At 58.5% G+C, this 22,046-nt stretch overlaps 1 protein-coding gene across 1 annotated transcript; it reads right to left on the bottom strand.

Moving 5' to 3' along the window:
* Positions 1 to 2,901: 2,901 nt before the first annotated feature.
* On the bottom strand, positions 2,902 to 21,788 carry CYGB (cytoglobin). Its single transcript, XM_061455635.1, is given in 7 exon segments — positions 2,902 to 3,167; positions 3,169 to 3,214; positions 3,217 to 3,250; positions 3,252 to 3,327; positions 10,690 to 10,850; positions 11,380 to 11,611; positions 21,303 to 21,788. Coding segments are annotated over 7 exon segments (735 nt in total). The 5' UTR covers positions 21,446 to 21,788; the 3' UTR covers positions 2,902 to 3,124.
* Positions 21,789 to 22,046: the final 258 nt, after the last annotated feature.

The following is a 22,046-nucleotide window of genomic DNA, read 5'->3' as shown; positions in this document are numbered from 1 at the left end:
CCAGAAATGTCCCCAGAGGCAGGCAGGGAGGGGACACAGCGCTGGGGTGCACAGTGCTGGGAGATACCCATCCTGAGCAGGGTGCACCTTGCAGCAATGCTGCTGGGTGACCTGCCGGCAGCCCCCAGTGTGATGTGCCAAGACTGGGACTGGGATATTTCATCAGGAGCCATCCATTCCTGTTCTGCCAGTTAATATTCCAGGGTAGGATCAGTCCCAGCAGCCTGGGGCCAGGCAAGGTCCTGCTGCTTGCTGCCACCAAGGGCTGGGAGGTGATGGCTGCCAGGGCAGGTCCCATCCGTGGACATGGATGTGTTGTAAACAACCCCCCCCCAGTCCCATCCTGGGGCTGCAGTCTGAGGTTTCCGTGTCTTTCTAACACATCAACTACTTCCTAAAACTTCCCAGGCCACGTTCTCCAGAAGTCTTCTTCCCCATTGTTGCCGCTTCATGAGCTCCCAGTCTGGGCATGAGATCCCCCAGGGTGCCTTGATTTGCTCCCGCACGCACGCAGATGGGTTTGTGTCCTTCTGGGAGCCTGCCATCTCCATCCCCTCATCCTCCTGTCTCCAGGGACACGATCCAGGCAGGGGAAAAGCCCTGCATGGAGGGGACTCACCTTGCCCCAGCCCTCGCCACCGGTCGGACACTTCCATGTCCTGCTCTCCCTCCGGCTCGTCTCATTCAGGGCTGTCCCTGCTGCCTCCATCACCTCTGTGCCCCGCGGAGCCAGCGGGGAGCCCCCGGAGCCTGCAGCGCTGCCGTTCCCGGGGCGAACGGCAGGGGCCAGCCCGCGCCCGCGCTCGGCGCCGCCGCTGGAAGCCGTCCCCTGCAGCAGCGGAGGATGCTCAGCCTCTGCCATCGCCCAGCGCGCCCGTCTCTGTCCCCTCCGGCCCAACACCGCCCCAGACCGCTGGTGCCGCGGCGGGAGTGGCCGCTGCCACCCCAAGGCACACGGGGCAGGCTGGGGCCACCGGGCTGCGCGGCACATGGAGCTTGTCACCGCGTCCTCGCCATCACAGGGCTGGGAGATGGGGAGCAGCACCCACGGCTCACCCGTGCCGTGCTCTGCGGCTGCCCCGTGCGCCATCGCCTTTGGCAAACATGGGGACCCTCCTGCTCACATCCACCTCCTGGGCAGCCGGGGGACCCCAGCTCCCCTCCTCAGAGGCACTGTCAGCCCACATCCTGGCCGAGCCACATGGATGTTAGTGGGAAATTTGTCTTTCACAGCTTTCAAATGCTGTTTCCTCCCTCCTTGGCCGGCCTGTGGTGGGAAAGCATTGAGGAATAACCCAATATCCAATGCAACCAAAGGCAGGCTGGTGGGAGCTTGTCTTTTGGGGTTTCCTTCTCTTTTATTGCTTTCCCAAAGAATAAGCATTCGAGAGGGCTCTGGGGTGATTCAGTAGAGCAAGAAAGGGCAGGAGACAGGGGGATGCCTGTTCCCTTTGGCAAATCCCATAGGATAATGATCCAGCCTTGGGGATTTTCCTTCCAGGGGCAGTGACTGCCCAGTCAGACAATAAGGCTGGGAATAGCCTGGCTTTATGGGGCAGGCTGCTTCACCCCCTGGCACTGGGGTCAGTGGGAGCAGAGGATGCTGATGTAGAGAGGATGGGGACTGAAGTGGGTGAACTCACAGCAGTGCAGAGGAAGCAGTGACCTTTGGGAAGCAACCCTCCTGCCTGCTGGGTGACCCTGGGGAGCTGAGCTGAGAGGAGAAGCCATCCACTCCATGGAATCATAGAATCCCAGACTGGTTTGGGTTGGAAAGGACCTTAAAGCTCCTCCAGCTCCAACCCCTGCCACGGGCAGGGACACCTTCCACTAGAGCAGCTTGCTCCAAGCCCCTGTGTCCAACCTGGTCTTGAACACTGCCAGGGATGGGGCAGCCACAGCTTCTCTGGGCACCCTGTGCCAGCGCCTCAGCACCCTCACAGGGAAGAGCTTCTGCCTAAGAGCTCAGCTCAGTCTCCCCTCTGGCAGGTTAAAGCCATTCCCCTTGGCCTGTCCCTACAGGCCCTCCAAAGCCCCTCTCCAGGTTTCTTATAGCTCCTTTTTAAGCACTGGAGCTGCTCTAGGGTCTCCCCAGACCTCGGTTTGTCCCTCAGCATCCCTATGGCCCTGCGTGCCTCACAGCTGCCACTTCTCAGAGTGCAGGATATGCTGTTCCTGGGCTCATGGATCCATGCCTGCCTGAGCAGAGACTGCAGTTACCTGTGAGAGGTTACCCCAAGCCAAGCTGCACCCTCTTACTGACCATGCACCACAGGCCTCCTTCGGCCCCAGGGAAGGGCTGGGGCCAGGGAGGATTCAGCATCCCTCCATGTAGGACCCCAGAAGAGATGGGTGCTCAGTAGAGAGCAAGGCTGGACCACCAGCATCCCAGGTGCATCCTTGCTAGCACCCTGTTCTTCATAGGCACCCCAGTATCTGTAGGCACTACATCTCTGTAGACATCCCAACCCTACAGGTACCTCTCTCTGTCATCCCTCCAACTTCTCTGCTAGTCTCTGGTCCAGCCTCTGGGTGGAACTAGATGGGCTTTAAGGTCCCTTCCACCCCAAACCATTCTGTAATTCTATGATGATCTCCTGAGCAGCATCAAGACCTCAAAATACATCTTACGGGGCTACGCTATATGTAGGTATATATAAAATAGATGGCTAAATTACCAGTATAATCATCATTAGCTGGCAGAAAAACCCTGAGTGATGCACGGTTCTTGGCAGATGGGACATGAGCTTTCCTAAGTTTAAAGGAAACCAGTTTACTGGAGGGTTTTTTGCCCAGCCAGTTTTGACTGTAACAGGAAAAGTCAGTATCTAAAGAAATCACACTATTGCCAGAGAGTATCCCCCAAACTACTCACGCTGCTATATCAATACAAACCCACACTGCAGCAGAGCCCGATGGCTATTTTATTTCAGGAGCCGTTTGGAACATCAGCCTCCAAACTGATCCCACATGCAAACAGCAGCACCCGCAGGGTGGCTTTTGAAAGCCTTCCCTTAAAGCAGACACACTGGTCCATAAAGAGGGCTTGTATTGAAGAGCAGTGGATGTCCCAGCTGCGTGGGGCTGGGAATCCTCCCGGCAGCAAAGCCGTTTGGTTCGGGGTTCAATGCGCCGAGCAACGGGGATGCCTTTGTGCTGCTTTGCCCACAGAGAGTGGAGCTGGTGCTCGTCCCGGGGGATGGAGCTGCCCCTAGGCTGGGAGCAGGGAGCACAGGAGGCTCCTCTCCCGGGCACGCCGCAGGTTCAGGTGTCCGGGAGCACCTCGGTGCCTTCAGCGCTGCTTCCTCCACCGGCACCGGGAGCATCCTGCAAAACCAGAGGGTGATCGGGACCGGTCCCCACCGCCCCGGGTCCATGGCAGGGGGGCAAAGCGTTCTTAGGCCCCATGGGGCCAGCTCCCGCGCATGGGGCAAGAGTGGTTTCCCCATCACCCCCACTCCCTTGGTCCCAGCGTGGCCCTTGGAGCTATCCTCCTCCTGGTCCTCTCCTCATCCTCCCTCTGCCCTCTTTGCTCTTCGCCTGGCTGTAAGTTATCCAGGAGCATCTTTAGCCTGAGCTCTGCTCTTCCCCCCGGCCCAGCTCTGTTATTGCAGCTCTTGGCTGCCAAATTCCCAGGAATTCCTCCCGGCCGGCGCTGACAGCGTTTACATTCAGCGCCGCTCAGATAAACCAGATCGGCTGCGGAGGAGCCGGGCGCGGAAGGAGGGGCCGGCTCCTGCTCAGTGTCAGCCCCACCACGCTGGGATGACTTTTTCCTGCCTTTTTTTTTATCCCTCCAGGAGCTTTGCTCTGAGCAAGGAGCCACCAACCCCCCGTGCTGGTGAGGGTGCCCATAGGGAGGTTCACACAGCAAAGCCTGGAGCTCCTGGCTCTTATCTGGGTGCAGATAATGGACAAGAAGAGACGTGTCCTTCAGGCTGGTGGGAGCCTGCAAGCTTCATCTCCAGAGGCTCCTTGCCCTGTGCCACCCAGCACAACAAGGGAGGACTTCTCCTCACCACCACATCCCACCACAGGCTGGGTTTCAACGGGCTTTGTGCAGCGCAGTTACTTCATATTCTCTTGTTTAATCTCCCCCTTGCAGATGCGTTTCTGTCTGTGCCCTCCCGGCTCTCCCTTGGCTGTCCCTGGTGCCGGTGGGTTATGGAAACAGGCTGGCGATGTGCCACCTCTGAGCCAGCACCTGCACCAGGCCCATGGAGCCGTAACTCACAAATCACACAGGGGCTTGCGTTGGAAGGGACCTTAAAGCTCCTCCAGCTCCAACCCCTGCTGCGGGCAGGGACACCTTCCATAGAGCAGCTTGCTCCAAGCCCCTGTGTCCAACCTGGCCTTGAACACTGCCAGGGATGGGGCAGCCGCAGCTTCTCGGGGCAGCCAAGGTGGTTTCTGGAAGCTGGATCTCCACCATCTCGCCTGGATGAGGGGGGCCTCCTGGAAAGCAGCATCCCCAGGCTGGGACACTTGGGAACAGAGTGGGTTTAGCCCACACCAGGCACAGGGCAGCCAGAGACTGTGGTCACAGCCAGCACAAAGTGATGGAAGTGGGGGTAAATACCGATACTAAGCGAAGGGATGTGTCCGTATTTTCTCCCTGCAAAGTAATGCTGAAATTCCCAGCTCCTTTTCAACAAGCCATCGGAAAACCAGCTCCATGTCAGCACCCTCCGGCCACTGCTGCTTCTGGCTGTTCTCAGCTCAGCGTGCAAAGGTCTGAGAGCTCCAGGTCACCACTGCAACCTCCCCACTCCTCAGATGGCCGCTCCTTTCTCTCCTGGTTTCCCAGGCAGTGTTTTCCATGGGGAGCACAGCAGTGTGCAGGATTTGCTGACTGCTTGCTTCCACCTGGAAGAGGGAGCAGGATGTGGAGCAGAGTCCATGAACTCGGTGCTTTACCAGCACCAAGTAGTTTCTCCCCCAGAAAAGACACAGCAGGAGAGAACAGATGGAAGCAGGCAGATATTCCCCTCCCCAGGTTAACCTGTGGTTCCCTTCTCCATGGCTATGGCAGGTTGGGCTTGGCTAAACTGCAGGGAAGAAATAGGCTCCCCTGTAGCTTGGGGACTCCAGAGTAGCCCAAGTGCCTGCCCATGTGAGAGCTATTCCACCACGTGCAGGGCTGGAGAACACTGCCGTTGCCTTCAGCCCAACAGGAGACAAGCCAGCATCAGGCTCCCCAAGACCTTGGGCAGCCCCCAAGGCACCGACCTCTGCCCTTCTCCCTCTCAGACCCCACTGAGCCCTCCCCAGCCTCAGACCAGGGTCCTAAGCCGGGATCGCTCCCTTTCAAATTGCTTGTGGCCAGATGCGGGTGGTTTCCACCACCCTGGTGGGATGAGCTTCCCCTTCCCTTGCGCTGATGTAACTTGGCATCAGTGGAGAAGAGCACAACAAAAAGGCTTGCTTGGGTTTCTTTTCCAAGCCTTGCATCCCACAGAAATGGGGCTTATGGGACCACAACATGCGTCTGTCTGTCTGTCCGTCCCCAAGGCCTCTGCCAACAGCTTTGGAAAGGTTGGCCGGCATCAAGCAAATCTGACAGAGGTCTCAAGTACATCATGGGCCCGTTTTACAAAGGAGGGAGCTGGAAAGATCCACGGAGGGAAACCACAACATGACCCGACCGTGCTGGGACCCATCCCACTGCAACGTGACCCAGCCGCAGCGAGAGGAACAGGGGGAGCCGCGTGGGACCGACCCATGGAAAACTTGGCTCCTGCTGCTCAGGGAGCTGCCTGCTGGTTTTAAAGGCTGGGAACTATCTCACATCCTTGGTGGTCGCGGTTGCTGCGTCCTGAGGCCATCACCACTGCAGGTTTCACGTCCAGAGGAGCTTTCGTCTTGGGGCATGCCTGGATCCACGTGCCATGGAGGCTGCAAACCAGCCTTAGGACATCAGGAAGGGAGAGTGCCCGGCCAGTCCCATGTAGTTCATTCTCCATACCTGCATTTTGGGGTGGGCTGGCAAAGGCACGGGGACAGCTCCCGATCCAGGGATAGCCCTCAGAGGTTTGCACAACGTACCTGGAAGCCAAGCAAAGAGCCCAGAGGAGGAGCAGACCTTCCCCTTCCCACTTGAGCCCATCAGTAAGATGCCTCCGGCCACCTCTACCACCACCCTTGGCGCAGAAGAGCAGTGAAGGGCACGTCAGGGCACATCTCCTCCCTTTGCTGCTGCTTTCCAGCCACAAAGCCCCCTCCCCGGCATCCCACAGCACGACCCACAGACCCCTCCGCCCCGACCCCGCCAGAAAGAAGCCAAGCAGAGCTGGAGGAGGTTGGTTGGTTCATCCACTGAAGATACAAGTTTCAGTTTAATAACGCCATTCTGTCGGGTTACAAACATACTAAAAACCTACAAAAAGAAGAACAAGTTACACCCATCGTACACGAAACCAGCACGGAAGCGCCGAGGAACACGCACACGAACAGTACCCGCAGCGGTCACGGAAAGACACGGAGTTACATGGGACCACGCCGGGCTCACGTCTGTGGGTCACGGTGGGACTGGTTAAGACATACCAACAGTTAGAGACAACTTCAGCTATGGGAAGCAGTTAGTGGCTGCCCAAGAGGGCAGGCCCAAAGGGGGGGTTTACCCCTGCCTGTGTGTGAGTCGGCCCGAGGTTAGCTCATGGGGGTCCCTTCTACCCAGCAGTGCTCCAGGGCAGCTTCCCTACGGCAAGGGGCAGGGAAGGCTGAGCTCTGGTCCCCACTGAAGTCGCTGGGCACCTCCCCACAGACGCTGGGATCCCCGTTACTGGGGCAAACTGGAGCAAACTGGCAGAGATGCAGGAGGATTCCCCCGGGAGAGCCTGTGGCTCTGGGGTTGGTCTCACCGTAAGAGGGGATGGACGGTGGTGGCGCAAGGTCTTTAAGGGTTCCTTGTCCAAGCGGCCCTGGTGGCACTGGGGTGTCCCTCTAGCTGGCTGGGTGTGTATGGAGCTATACCTGCTGTGAGTGTTGGCCACAGGGAGGGGGGCACATGTAGTGGATGGGATCCATGTCTCATCCTAACTCAATGCTTCCTGTTCCCTCCAGCACTGAGCTCCCTCTGACCAGACACAGTGATGACCGCAGGGTGAGGGGACACAAACTGGTTGATGTGGTGTGCCCAGAGAGAGCCAGGATGAGGTGTTCGGGGGGGACACCCTGTCCAAGAGATCCCAGATCCCCCCCCAGCATTCCTCTGCTGCAGGGGCCACGGAGACTTTCCCACCCAGGCCCTGGGTCCCAGCCCAGCACTGATGCTAATGCAGAGGCACCAGAGCCAGGGGCCAGATCCTGCCACCACCAAGGCAAGGAAAAGCTGAGCCCAAGCACACCGGGGGGTGAAGTGCTGAGCCCCAGTGAATAGGAGCTGGGGTTAGGGGGTCCCCAGCCGGCTGCAGTGGGTGCAGGGGGTGACAGGACAGGCAGTAACAGGGAACAGCTCTACAGGCATGTGCACCAGAGAGCCAGGACCCAGCCTCCCTTTCTGCTCCTCCGCACGGCATTCCTCAGCCCTGTCACTCTGGAATGGTGTTTCTTCCTTTTTCTGCTCATTTTCATCTCTCCCAGATGAATTTCCCCTGGTTTAAGCAACGCCTCCTCCGCACGGGCAGCAGCAGGGGGGCAGTTTGCTTTATCTCCATCTCCTCCCTCCCGAGCTCTGCCCTGGCTGCCCTCCCTGCTCCATCCCACTTCCTCCAGAGCTGGTAAAAATAAACATGGTTTTGTTTGCGTGTGTTTGCCTGGCTGCAGTGGGGCTGCGGGGGACAGCAGCTGCACACATCTGGAGTTCCTCGGGAAAGATGTGCCTGCAAAAAACAACCCCCAGCCCAGCGGATGCGGCTGCACCAGGTCACGGCCTGGTTTGTCCTAAGGGGTGCAAAGGAACAGGTTGGAAACACAAGAAGAAACCAAGCCCCATTCCAAGGTGGGTGGAGGGGGGACCTCACTGCTGCCCCCTCAAAGCCAAGGCACTCGGGTAGGTGGGGCATGAGCATGGGAACTTTCCAGCCACCCCAAATCACCTCTACCGATGGTGACCGAGCCCGGTTTCGGCTGTGGGAAGGGAGAGGAAAGGTTTGCACTGCACAAACAAGATTCCCAACGTGGAGAACATTAACCTCAAAGGTCAAGGTGTGAGCTTGGTCTGAGGGGAGACCCCCCTGTACAGAAACATTCCTGACCCTGCATCCACGGAGCAGGAGCTCATTGAAAATATGCGCTGCTGGACCCGAGGGGCTGGCGGGGATCAATGCAGCTCGTGATGCACCCCAAAACCATCAAACCCAGCAGTCCTGCTCCAGGCAATCGCTCTCCAGCCCTGCACTGAAGCAAGGTCAGTGACTGAACAGGTCTGTTCCCATCTGCATAGGCCTAATCCTGACCCCAGCAGCAGCTGCTCTTTGAGGGATGCCTCTGCCAGCCACGCTCAGACATGAGCCACAGGCATCAGCTCTGGCACTGTCACTGTTCAGGCTGCTGGGCTCTGTTTTGGGGGTGCTGACTCTAAATGACAGCAGCAGAGCAGCATCACTTGCACCTTGTGCCTGTCCCTTTGCTAACCCCCCTGGACCTTGCCAAGGACAACGGTGCCATTATTTCACCCAACCCTCTAGGCTCCATTGCTCTTCTCCACCTGGTTTATTGTGGGACACCAGGAGGAAAGAACAGCAAGGCCAGAGAAAGGGGTTGTTGTGACACTAGTGGGATCCTGGGGCTGTTTTGGGACTAACCTTGGTCCCAGGGCCCTGGGGAAAGCAGCCAAGAGGTTTAGAGCCCTCCCCAACCTCCCCTTTGCCCAGCTGGGGCACTGGGTGATGGCACAAGCTCCTGGCTATATAGGAGTGAGCCCAGAGGAACAGGAGGTGACGTCTTTCCCCCAAGCACATCTCTTCTGCTGCCTTCAGCAGCAGCCCTGGGCTGCGCCAGCATCTGGGCATGGGTGATGGAAGGGGCAGGGCTGGGGCCCAACAGGGATGCTGAGCAGGAACCTGATGTTACAGCCGGTGGAATAAAGTGGAAAACCCCATCAAGAGCTTTTCTGGGAGCGGGGACCCCCCCCTCCCCAGCAGTGCCAGGGGGCAGAGGAGCCCCTTGGTTTGGAAGCAAAACACCAGGGTAGTGAGGCCAGAGCCAATCTCAGAAGGGAACCCCCCTCCCACTTCAATAGGGAGCATTGCCCTTAATGCTGGCACTTCAAAACCATCAGAGACCTTTTGGGCAGTGCTGGGTGATGAGGATGCCAAAGCTTCCCAGCACATCCGATGCCTCATCCCCATCCCTTTGCCAGGCATCCTATTAATCCAAGCACATGTGCAAGAGGCACCGGGGCTGCTCCTCCTCCTTTTTGTAACTGAAGGGGAAACTGAGGCAGAAACCAAGAGAGCTCACCCAGAGCTCCAGGGACAGCCGGCGCTGGAGCAGAATGAGCACCGCAAGCCCTGCAGCCACGGCTTGGATTCTGGGGGGGGGAAAGAGGCCTTTGCCAGGCACTGGAGCCCCTGAGGAGGGACACGGCTCCTGCAAGGGCTGGTTCCTACCAGGCACTTTATTTGAAGGAACCCAGTTTCACCAAGAGGGCAGGAGCATGCTCCAAGCGACAAGTTCGTGACTGATTTAACAGAGCAGGGACCTCCCTTCACACGCGGGAGCCCCCTCCTGCTGTGTCCGCTTCATAGGACACACTGATCACATCCTGAGCACCCCTTGTCACCGTGCGGGGCAGAGCTGCCCCAGCCCTTCATCCCTGCACCACCCTGCTGCCGGCTGCTGGCCAGACCTGCAGACACCAGCTCCCAGGGCGATGGTGCAGTGTGTGCCTCACAAGCCCATCAAGGGTGGGTTGGATGGGGCTTGGAGCAAGCTGCTCTAGTGGAAGGTGTCCCTGCCTGTGGCAGGGGTTGGAGCTGGAGGAGCTGTAAGGTCCCTTCCAACACAAACCAGTCCATGATTCTTCCTTCTTCCCTCTCTAACGACAGAGGAGCACATCCTGCCCACCCCCTTGCTCCCTTCAACCCCGGGAGGGTTTGCAGCAGCCAAGCAAGGAGAGGGACTATGGATGAAGGGAGAGGAAAGGGCTGCTGCCAACCCATGGTGCAGGTGATGGGACGCCAGGAATGGCTCTGGCTGCAGCCATCAGCCCTGTCACCCTGCCAGGGGAGCAGAGAAAGTGCAAAGCAAAGTGTTTTCAGTGCCAGCCGGTGCTCCCCGTAAGCATCACACCCGCAAAAGCAAGGAGCCGGGTTTCCCTGGGGGCTGTGCATGGAAAACCAGGGTCACATTGTTCATCAGCAATGGGGCTGCACAGCACTGCTGCTTGGGCAAAGGGCTCTGAGGTGGAGCAAGCGAGGCGCAGGAGGTGAGAGGTGGTGATGGACAGGCCAGGCCAGCGAGATGGAGGCAACAACCAAACGCTCTCCCTTTGTGCTCTGCATCCCTTTCCAGCATCCTCTGCCACCGCTTCACCCCGACCCACCCTCACCCTTCGTGGTTCTGGTTTATTTTGGCTTATTGAGATAGGTTTTAACCCCCTTGGAGATCCAATTGTGAGTGGGCAGCCAAGGGAGCCGGCCCTCGCGGGCTCCCCAGCCCGAGCACAGACCTTGAGCAGAGACCAGAGTGAAGTCCTGGGGTGAGTGAAGCCCTCCCTGCCCCTCGCCCGGCCCGGGGGCCGCTCACAGGGTGGCGGTGGGGTACTGCGCCCAGCCCACCTCCTTGTACGCCGCCGTCACGTGCGTGTAGATGAGGGTCTTCATCTTGGTCCAGGCACCGTGCGCCTCCGGGGTGAAGTCGTTGGCGTACTCCTCAGCGATGACCTCCAGCATGACACCAGTCAGTTTCTGCAAGGCACCAAAGGGTTAATAACTCACCGGGGAGCAGCTAACAGCGGGGCTGGGCTTTTCCTGCTCCTCCTGGGAATAGCGATGCTCCGAGGTTGATGGCTGAAGGTCTGCTGGCACCCCAGGTAACCGGCCTGCCGGGGCAGAGGGCAGGCGGACACCCAGCACCATGGGGTGCTGCTGCAGGCTCCAGCATCTCCTCAATTCAGGCACCTCCAATTATTTAGTTCCTTCTACCATGCACTTCTAGCAGAAGGGGCCACACAGCCACAGCCATGCCGGAGGGGCTGCAGGCAGGACGCAGGCAGGCAGGCTTCCCTGAGCAGGAGGTATCGCTGCTCCGGCTTGGCTGCACTTAGGAACGATGATCTGCATGGGACAGCATCGCAGTGGGACACCTCAGCTGCATGGGGAGCAACCCCCAGGACCAGCCAACCCCCTCCAGGTTAGGGCAGGCAGCACCACAGCTCCCTCTTTCCTGCCCTCTTCCTAATTCCTAAAGCATCCCTGAGATGCTCCTATCTTTTACCTTAAAGTAGATGGGCTCCACTTTGTGCTTGAGGGCATGGGCCTTGCCCACCAGGGCCAGAACCGAGGAGACCTTTTCGGAGTCATTGAGGTTCTCCACCACAGTGTTAATGGCACCCATGACCCGCCGAGCGTGCTTCCGCAGTTGCAAGCTCCTCTCCATCTCCAAGGGGTCCTCCATGTGCTTGAACTGGCTGAAGTACTGCTTGGCCGAGGGGAAGTTGACAAAAAACCTGCAAGAAAGAGCAGACATCAAATTCCATCAGGAGGGTGAGAGCAGGCGGAGAGGTTAAAGCAGAGCATGGAGTGGTGGCGATGCTGGAAACCACCCCCTTGCATCTAACACAGCCAGGGCTGCTTTTCCTCCCTGAATTCCTTTGGAGCTGTGGTATTCAGATGCCTGAACCCAGCAGGTTAATGCCTTTCTCCCCAGCCTTCCTTATCTGCTGCAAAAGCATCACAGCTGGATATTCATCAACAAACCAGGCTGAGCTCTTGGTACCCAGACTCCTCCCAGGAGCGCAGATGCTATATTCATACCCACATACATCATGTCCTGCCTCAGAGAGCTGGAGGGGAGCGTGACCACCTCTCTTTATCCCAGCCACCCTCTCCCAGCCCCTACTCCCCAGTCCCATGGGCTTTATTCCTGCACTGTCACCCAAAACAAATCCCCATGCTGAGGATGCCCCCACCTTTCACACGTCAGCCCCACCAGCGGCTCATGGCACTGCTCACCTATGCCAGGAGCTGATGTCCCACAGCGCCCAGCAGCCTCTCTGAGGGGCTGAGTGCCCCTTTTGCTGCAGGATTGCACCAACCCAAATGAAATGCAGCTGGAGCAGGTGAAGCTGTGGCCGCAGCTGAGCTCCCTGGGGCAGAAGGTGACAGAGTGCAGGGCTGGGGCCACTGATGGCAGCAGCCGGTCACTCTCTGCAGGCAGGGCTGATGCTGGTCTCACATTAACCACCCGCTTCCACCCCATTTGCACAGGAGAGAGCCACGTCAGTGCTTGCTTCCCCTTTCACCCAGCTCCCTCCCTACAGGGGTCTCCTTGCCTCCTCCTCCACCTGGACCAGGGAAGGATGCTCAGGAGGTGGCAGACATCTCCCAGGACTGTCCCCATCATCCAGATGGACGCCCTCATCCCCTCTCCCAAGCCACAACCCCTGCCCCAAGCACCATCCCAAGCCATGTGAATCCATCCCATCTCTATTCCCAACCATCCCCTCCAGGACCAGGTGGGATTCTTTTCCCCACTCCCCAAATCATCTCACTATCGAGGACCAGCCTCATTTACCACTGCGTTATCCTCCTTTTCCCTTCCTTCCTCCCTTCCTTCCCCCGCTCCCTTGGCTTGTGAAAGCTTGGGGGCATTGCCAAGGAAGCGGCGTGAAGCAGCGCCTGGAGTGCACCACGGCTCCTGCTGCTTCCCCGAGGCATCTGGGATTCATCAGATGGCCCAAAATAGGTTTTGGAGGTGTGAAGGCAGCGAACAGGGTGGGGGAGGAAGGAAGGAAGGTGGAAGAGGGAGACAAGGTGTTGCTTTTAAAACCAGGAGGGGACCCAGGACAAAACTCCTGTTACTGCGCAGCCTCCCCGTCCGCAAAGCTCCTCCTGCCACATCTGGTCCCTCTTGGGAGAGCTCCCCTGAGGCCGAACCGCCTCCGGCTCCTGTCACCAGAGGTGCTCAGTCTGTCCCCTTCAGCCCGGAGCTGTCAGTGGGGGGGCTGGGGATGGACATGGGTCCCCCAGGCCAGCCATGCAGGCAGCGCCATCCCCAGGATTCATGGCTTCTGCCCTGAGCAGTTCCCAACAGGACAAATGTTCCTGTTCCACCCAGCCCCAGCATCCTTCTCCCCTGTCCCATCCCTCCCACCTCTGCTGCAGCCCCGATCCTGCAGCTCCAGCCAGCCCCTGACATCAACGTCCTCCAGCTACAGGCATCCAACACCCCACCAAGGTCAGAGCTAAGGCTCTGCCATTCCTGGATCTTTTCCCCCTTACCCTCTGGCTCCGGCTGGCATCCCCTGGGCACTGGGAGGAGGGGGTGCTGCTGGAAGGGGGACCTGCTGCCCACAGACCACCCCAAGCAGGGGAAGGAGGCTGCCAGCGGCCAATGCATCCCAAATCCCAAACCATCAGAAGCTCCCTGGAAAACCCTGTTTGATCTCAGCTCAGGGACATGAGATTGTGAAGAGCCAGGGCAGGAAAAATTCCTAGTTCTTTCAACAGAAGGGGTACAGCAAGCGGGAACCAAGCCCTGCATCCCCAGGGATCACAGCATCATCCCCCCAAGAGAAGGACCAAAAGAAGCCACTGGGACCGATGCACCTGGGAGCAGGAGCTGAGGCTTCACGCCTCCCCCCTGGCATCACCTCTGCCTCTCTGCCCCTTCCATCCAGCTCCACCAGGATTAAATCCCCAAAACCCCCAACCTGGGTGAAGCCAGTGAAGGATTCAAATATTTGGTTTCCAACCTTTCCCCACTTCACAGACCCTGGAGAAGATGTTCCCATGGGAGCTGAGCACTAGCAGCTTCCCTAAGGGACAAGAAAGAGTGGAGGGATGCAAACCCAGCAACCCCCTGCTCCCGTGCTCAATGCTCCCCTTCACTGATGGGGAACTGAACCAGGGGAGCCCAAAGCATCTCTGCTTTGAGCTGAAGCAAACCCGTGGCTGGCTGCAGACCTGCACCTTCCCCTTCTGCAGGGGTGGAGAGAGGAAAACTCCTGCAGGAAGAGCTGGCCTGGAGCGAATACTTGAGCTGTGGAACCAAGGGGGAAGGAAGGTTGGCTCAGTGCTCCGTGTTAATAAACAGAGAAGATTAATTTAACACAAAGGTTAAATATAACCAGAGGAAAGGAGAGGGAAAGGAAAAAGAGGGGGAAGAAATAAAACAAGGCAAACAACAGTGAGCTGGGAGAGGTGTCAGTTGGGGTTTTTCCATCTACAGAACATTTCTGAGAGTTCAAACATCCCAGGCTCCGGTATTTTGTTGGGTCATGATGTGCGTGTGTGCGTTCGGGGCTCTTTTTCTTCATCAGAGTCATTAAACAGATGACATTTCCCATTCCATATCACACCAGATGATTGATAGGAAGCAGATGCCTGCATACCAATCTCATTAAGTTTCTTTTTAAGCGCTTCCATTCCGCGCCCGCTCATTTGTGCTCTGTAAGCTGCATCTGGAGCCGATGGACAGGATGTCAGCTTTGCTTTTCCTCTCCCTTTTGCCCTTTTAACAACTTTAAGGACACAACAGCAGAGCCAAAGGAAATAATTAAGGTGCAAACCCACTGCAGTCACTGGGAACCTGGTTTCTACCCAGGAGAGGCACCACTTCCGCATCTCCCCATCTTCCTCCCTCTCCCAAACCCCACACGGAGGAAACCTTCATGCCTTTTGCCTCCTTCTGTCCCCCGCTGGAAGGATGAAACCTGGGTGCTGCTCCCTTGGCCCCCCAAGCACCTAAACCCTTGATGCTTCACTTAACCCTGTTTGCAAACTGCAGGGGTAAGTACCAGCGAGCCCTCCAAGGTGCTGGGAGGCTGCAGCTGAGCCTCAGCCACCGCTCGTACACTTGGCTTTGCTGGCTTTCCCTACCCGTGCATTCATGTTTTCTCTCACCTCATCCCTTTATGTGGGAGAAACTCTCTCTGACGCAGCCTGGAGCCTCTCCGTGTCCCTTTTCCAACCTCTCCTTCAGCTCCTCTCTGCTCGGGAGCCTACAAAGCAGCTGATAATGGGTAGGCAGGTGCTGTGTGATGCTGCTATTTATTATGCTGAGGGCTGCCACTCGCTCCCCCCTGCTCCTCTCAGCCACCTGTAGTCCAGCATCCCGGTTCCAGGGGTGCTGGGGTGCTGGGTGCTGCCTGTGCTCACAGCCCCCAGCCCAAGGTGGGAAAGGTTCCAGCCACATCCTTGCCACTGCCCAGCAAGACAGGGAAAGGCAAATGTGAGTGGAGGAAGAAGAGGATGGCGCCTGCTTGTGTCCTCTCCATGAGGGCTCATGAGGGTGGAGGTGGTGATGGGCAGCAGCTCCGGAGTGAGAGGGCTGGAGGCAAAAGGGCCAAGCCCCTGGTCCATGCAGTGATGCTAAATTCAAGCGGTACAGCTGAGGAGAAGTGCTGCTCTCCTCTTCCCATGGCCTTCCTCCAGGAGAAGCCCACGTCCCCCTGCAGAGCCTTGGGAGCAGATTCCAGCACATCTCTAACACCCCATGCACTGCAGAGCCCCAGGGACCAGGACACCCCAGTGAGGGTGGGAGAGGTCCCAGCAGCAAAGATGCAGCTGAATAAATCTGGGTACGAGCAAGCAAGCCCTGGGTTCATGTCCTGCTCACACCCCCAAGTCCTCATTGCTGTTGTCTTCCCCTCCCACATGTGTAGATTCAGCCCAAACCCCCTGGGCTTTGGTGAACCTTTAGGCTGGGGTAAGGACAGCTTTCACCAGATAAATGAATTAACAGCACCAAAGTGGCTCTCCCTCACACCTCCAGTTTCCTACGGCCCTTCACTCAGTGCCTTCCTCCACAGCATCATCCTCAGCCCCTCCACATCAGTGTCCTTGCCCCTCTCTGCTGCCAAGCCACTGTCCCTGCCTGCATCCCTGCCCACGGGGAGCAAGCAGCAGGCAGGGACATCACATCAGCCCCTCCGCCTTGACAGCAGCATATCCGCCCCCCAACCAGACGATGGGGGTTAGGAAAGGATGCTAAGAGGTGACTCTTGCCTCTGAAGCATGAGGATGGAGCTTGCTGGAGCCCCGCTCCATGTCCCCCATCCCCAGGGACAGTGGAGGGGTTTGGGGGGGAGACTCAACCCCTGGCTGGCTGGAGCAGGGGTAACCCAGCTCCACAGGGACATGGTCCCTGCGCTGGGATCTGTCACCCCTCCAGCAGAATTCCAGTGAAACTGGGAACACGACGTCCGCCACCTCCTCTCCCACCCAGGGACGTCCCTGCAGCTCTCGGGGTGCGGAGCGGGATCTTTTTAGCCTTCACAAGAGATGCAAGAGCAGCCCTGGGACAGGGGAATCGCTCTTCTGGGGTCACCCTGAGAGCTGCTGCAGCCCCGCGGCTGTGCCGGGTGTGGGATGTGCCGCAGCGATCCCCACGCTGCCCCTTGGCCATGAAAGGGCTGGCTCCAGGTCCTGCCCCAGCGCAGGGAAAGGGGCTGCTCCTGCACAGGGCTCATTGAACCCCCCCCCATCAGCCCTTCACTGCCCATGGAGGGGGCTGCTGCTTTGGAAAGGGTTCCTCATGGGTGTCCTGCTCAGCAGGACACAGCCCCGCTGCTCTTGGTCGCTCCTTGTCTCCAGAGGAACATCGCTGCAGCTTGAAGCCAATGGTTCCGAGTGCGTGACAAGCCCTGGGACAGGGACATTGCCACACAGGAGGCTTTCACTGAGGCCTTTTCACAGTGAGGTACTGCAGCAGGGGCATCTCCCTGAGCTGCTTTGCTCTGAAATTGGCCCTCTGGCATCCAGAAACAGGCCTTTCCCTAGGGACACATCCCCAGAGCACTTTGGCCTTGGGGCTAGCTGCAAATCATCGCTTTAAATGCCAGTTTGGGGTGGATTCAACCCATGGGTTTAGATTCAGCTGGGGAAAACCAGGGTTTTCTGCACGGCCAGACTCATTGCTCAGGCTCTTTATTTTCACCTAAACCTTACAACAACGTCTGGCATCCAAGGAGTGCTTTTCTACTGCAAAGCTCTCTGCAAGCTGCCTGGATCCAGGTGTATTAGCTCCAGCTGAGCGGCCATTGAAATCCAAGGCCTGATTCTGCCCTGGCAATCCTTCCACTTCCCCTCCTTCACCTCCTCAGAGAGAAGGAGAAGGTAACAACGTGGGGAGTTTGGAAACTGATGGGTCTGGAGCAGAGCTGGAGGGAACAGTGATGGAGAAGCCCTGCAGAGGTGGCCCAGCCCGCGGTGGCCGGTTGCATTGCCTGTCCTTGGCACGGCATTAGTATTTGGTGTGGATTTGCTTAGGAGCTGACAGAAACCATCCCTTTGCTTTATCCCCTGATGGGATCCGTGGAGTTTTGTGGTCCCACATCTGTGACTGTGCTACGTGTGTGTGGGTGTGGGAGAGGATGTGTGCGATGGGACATGGGACAGGCTGCGGCTTCAGTGCTGGAGGCCCGGGTTTAGTGGGGTCTGGAATGGGGTGAGGATCCCGAGCTGATGCTCCCCCTGCCTGGGTGCTCTCTGGGAGCATGGGGTACTGGGAATCACAGAACCAACCAGGCTGGAAAAGACCTTTACATTCATCAAGCCCAGCCCTGACCCCAGCACTGCCAAGGCCACCACTGAACCATGCAATAAATCATGCTTGGGGAGTGATGAAGGGCTCCTGTGCTGCACGAGCACTAATGCAGATGCCAGGGGTGCTGAGAGCTCCTCTCACACCCCTGGGCTCCCCAGCTGTGAGCTTTCGTGAGGGGTCCTGTAAAAAAGGTCTGACCCCTAAATTCCAACTGGGGAAACTGAGGCACAGCAACGAGCCAGGGGGCACGGGGACCTGTGAGGGGAGCCACCCAGCCCATGCACACAGCTCCAGCTCCTGCTCCAGCCCCACAAGGGTTAAGGCAGTGGCTGTGAGATGGAGCCGGCAGAGGCCCCATAGCCCCGGAGGAGGATGAGCGCGGAGAGGAGCCTGTGCTTCCTCCACCGTGAAGCTCCCCCACCGAGGAAATTGTCAATTAGAGGCAGTTGGAAGCACGCAGCAGATTCCCAGGATCCGGTGGCTGCTCAGCCCATTGCGGGTGTTTCTGTTCCCCTGGGGCCCCAAAGGCTCTGTGAGAGCAGGACCCCGCTGTGCCCCTGGCAGGACCGCAGGGGTTTGCTGTGGCTCCAGGCACTGCCATGAGGGCTGAGAACACATTGTCCAAATCCGTGCCTCAGTTTCCCCATCCGCAAAGCACGGAAAGGCTGGGATGGAGGAGGAGCTGTGGGCAGGGGCTGGAGGAGGAGCAGAGGGAGCTGGGTGGGCACTGCAGCCCTCCCTATCACTGCCTTTGGGTGGGCATCGCTGCCTCCACCCTCAGGGCAATGAATCGGGCCCCAGGTTCATTGTGACCCTTTAAATTCAGAGGTGTTGCCCTTCCCACATGGAAAAAAGTCATTCCCTGCCCCCAGCAGCCCTGGATGGATGGAGAGGGGATGGAGCAGGAAAGCATGGAGGGACCCTCTGCCACCAGATACAGGCAACTCCCCACTCACAACCCCAACAACAGAAATGCAGGTGCTAACCGATGTGCCTCCTTTTATCACTCTGCAGACGGGGGTTGCACCAACCAGGTCCCACTGCCACGCACTCCCCTTCCCTCTCCTTGGCCACCCATGTGCACTTTCCTTTCTGCCTCAGTTTCCCCAGCAAGGTGTTGAGCAACTCCAGCCCTGTGCCAGTAAAGCCTGGAGGCTGGCTGGGGTGGCTCTGAGCCCCTGGCACCTTGCGAAGGCGTACCCAAAAGGGTGCTGGGTCAGCTCACACCGATCACATCGATCACATCCATCGCACCCATCACCCCCATCGCATCCCTCGCATCCTCCACGTCCATTGCACCCATCGCATCCATCGCACGGCACCAGCAGCCTCCCACCACCCCCCTCCCCAGCCCCGACCTCTGGAGCTGCTGAATCATGTCTTGGGAAGCGGCTGCATCCCTCCCGCACTGCCTGGGCTCCCGGCGGCCTCCACGCATGACCCACTTCTCCCGGCGGCTGATGCCAGCTGGGAAACGCAGCCGATGGTGCTCCCAGCCCCGGCCACGGCGGCTTTATCCGGGCACACGCTTCCCAGGGGAGCGCAGGTTGAGCTGTCGGAGCTGACGGGGGGAGCAGGGCTCGGGCAGCAGCAGGAGGCTCTCTTTGGGAATGGGGTTTGCTGCCAGAGGGAGCCGTGGCACAGGGATGCAGGCAGATGTGCTGCTCCAGCCGCGGATGCTGGAGGGGACGGGAGTTCTCCCACACTCCACCACCACCATCCCTGGGGGTGTGCACCGAAAGTCCAGATCTTACTTGAAGCATCCCAGGGAAGCTCTGGCTGAGGGAGCGGGTGGTGGGTTTAACTGGGATGTGCCAGGGCACGTGTCATGGACAAACACGGGAAGGCCCCCAAGGAGCCGGGGTTCACCCTGGGAGCCAGCTCAGTCATGTCCTGGTGGCACAGCAATGGGGGAACCCCTCAGCACAGCGCTGCATCCCAGCCAGGGGGAAAACCTCGAGGAGAAACTTCTATGGGTAAAGTTTGAGTCAGGACCAGAGCTCTGCCACGTGGTCCCCACGGGGCCATGGCTCCACCTGGGTGCTGGGCAGGAGCTGCTGGCCAGGGCCATGCTGAAGCTCATGGGGAAGCTGCCCCCATGGCAGTGTTCAAGGCCAGGTTGGACACAGGGGCTTGGAGCAAGCTGCTCTAATGGAAGGTGTCCCTGCCCGTGGCAGGGGCTGGAGCTGGAGGAGCTTTAAGGTCCCTTCCAACCCAAGCCAGTCTGTGGCTTTATGATGGGGAAAAGAAGAATTTCTCATCCCCCAGCCCTCTGCCAACTGCAGCTTCAAGCCCAGCCCAGGTGGGTTTGGTGTCACAGCTCCTGACTGGCCTGGTTGCCTACATGGAGCAGGAGCAATGGGGACCACTGCGAACCAGCTCTGAAACAAGGAAAGCCCGAGGAGAGGCAGAGAGGGGACTCAATGTCATCTTGGATTCTCTGCAGAGGGGTCTTGCCCCATTGCAGTGCTGGCAGTGAGCCTGGAGGGGAACCAGCCCCTGCTCTCTGCAGATCCCGTGGGCTCGGGATCCCATTTGCTCTCAGCCTCCTGGAAAACTTTCGGATGATGATTAACAAACAGCGCATCCATCCGAGGGGTTCTCCCAGCGCCCTCAGCCCGGGCTGCAGGAGCGAAACGGGAAGGACACAACCCAGGCTCCTGGACCCGGGTCCAGGCAGGATTCCTGCTTTGCTGCTCCCCGGGATGGGTGGTGGGAGCTTTGTCTCTCTGCAGAGCATCTTTGCTGTTTGCCAACAGGTCAGTGTCGGCATCTCGCCTGCCCCTGTCCTCACCCTCACCATCCTCCTCTCCCCACTTAAATAAGGGAAACGTCCTCTGGGTGCCGCACCCCACTGACACCCTGAACTCCCAGCATCCGCAGCACCCCATGGGGTTCCCACCTGGTGCTTTCCCGGGGTACCTGAACAAGGGTTGCACCCCCAGACAACACAAGAAACCTGCCTCTGCTCCCCACCTCCAGAGCATCTCCCCTGCTTGGTTTCACGAGCTGCCCCAGCCCCATGCCTTCGGGTGATGCTCAGCATCCCGCTCCCAGGGCCCTGTGCCCCCCTCTCCCTCCTGTGCCCCCCACATTCCCCCTTCCACCGCCAACTCCAGCGCTCTCCTTCCCGCCGACGCTGCTGCCGGAGGCACAGATGGTGCCCTGGGAGTCACACCTGCTTTGGGTTTGATCTTGGCTCCCAACTCGCATTATTTCACCCGCCAGCCTGCTACGTACCGATGCCATCCATCCACACGCAGCTAACGGGGGACACACACACACACACACCACAACCCACCCCCAGCCCACCCCAGCACCGCTCTCCTCCCCACCGCGCTCCTCCACACCCCCCCCAGCTCCATCCTCGGGCTAAGGTGACCTTTGTGATGGCAGCAGCTTCCCCCAAAGTCCCCGCCGCGGCTCCCCCCGCCGCCACCACCCGGCTCGAAGGTGTGGAAATCAGAGGAGTGCTGTGAAACCCTCCCTGCTCCCAGGCAGCAAATACACCCAGCCAGCTCCCCACTCGCTGTCATTCATTCCAGTCCGGTTCTATATATTGTTCTGCCTCTTCCTGAGCTATAAAGAGATGCAGTTGGATGTGCTGCTTCCCTTTTTTTTTCTGCCTTGTTTGCTTGGATTTTAAATACCTGATGAGTATGGAGACCCCCACGTCCTCGCAGTTTGCATAGACTCTGCTCCATGTCTCTTGAATCACCTTTTTCTCTGCGTCTGAGATCTCTTCACTTCTTTCCCATCTCTCAATCTCCATTTCTCCCTGGACTTTCTCCATGGAAAACAGCCGGCAGGATCCTCCGGGAAGCCAGGAGGAGAGCAAGGGAGATGCGTGCGAGCGGGTATATCCTGGGGAGGAGAGACAAGGTGTTTGCTCAGCTGCTCTGCCGACGCGGGGATGTGTAAATGTGTGTGTGTGTGCGTGCTGCTGCCGCCGGGGTTGGAGGTGGAATTGAGCCGAAGATCCCGGGGCTTGCTGCGTGCGATCAGATCTCAGCCCTCCTGGTGCTGCCCATGGCTGGAGTTGGCTTCAGCTCGGCTCGGATGCGTGAGCCTGACTGATGGGGAACTGCCTAAAAGTGAAATATTCAAAGGCATCGCAAGACCAGCCTCTTTCCCAACGTGTGAACGTGAGCTCACTTTCTCCCTCTCTCCTCCTCTCTCCCACTCCTCCCTCCTTCCCTGTTTTTTTTTTCCCTTCCCAAAAGGGAGGGATGAGGGGGATGTTCTGGGCAACATCAGCTCCGTGCTGGGGGGGGGTGGGAGGTTTTTATTCAGCCCTTGTAAACAGCTCCGAGGAAATTCAGAGCCCAAAGTGTGAGCTGAAGTTAGCCCAAGCGCTGCCTGCGCTCAGCTCCCCCCGTGCTCTCGTGTTGTGT

This window comes from Pezoporus flaviventris, unplaced genomic scaffold, assembly GCF_033815535.1.
Source record: "Pezoporus flaviventris isolate CSIRO_AGI_PZ_B2104156 unplaced genomic scaffold, CSIRO_AGI_Pfla_v1 ptg000020l, whole genome shotgun sequence".
Taxonomy (NCBI): Eukaryota; Metazoa; Chordata; class Aves; order Psittaciformes; family Psittacidae; genus Pezoporus; species Pezoporus flaviventris.
The sequence above is the reverse complement of the archived record's forward strand: the minus strand, read 5'-3'. Positions and strand labels throughout refer to the sequence as shown.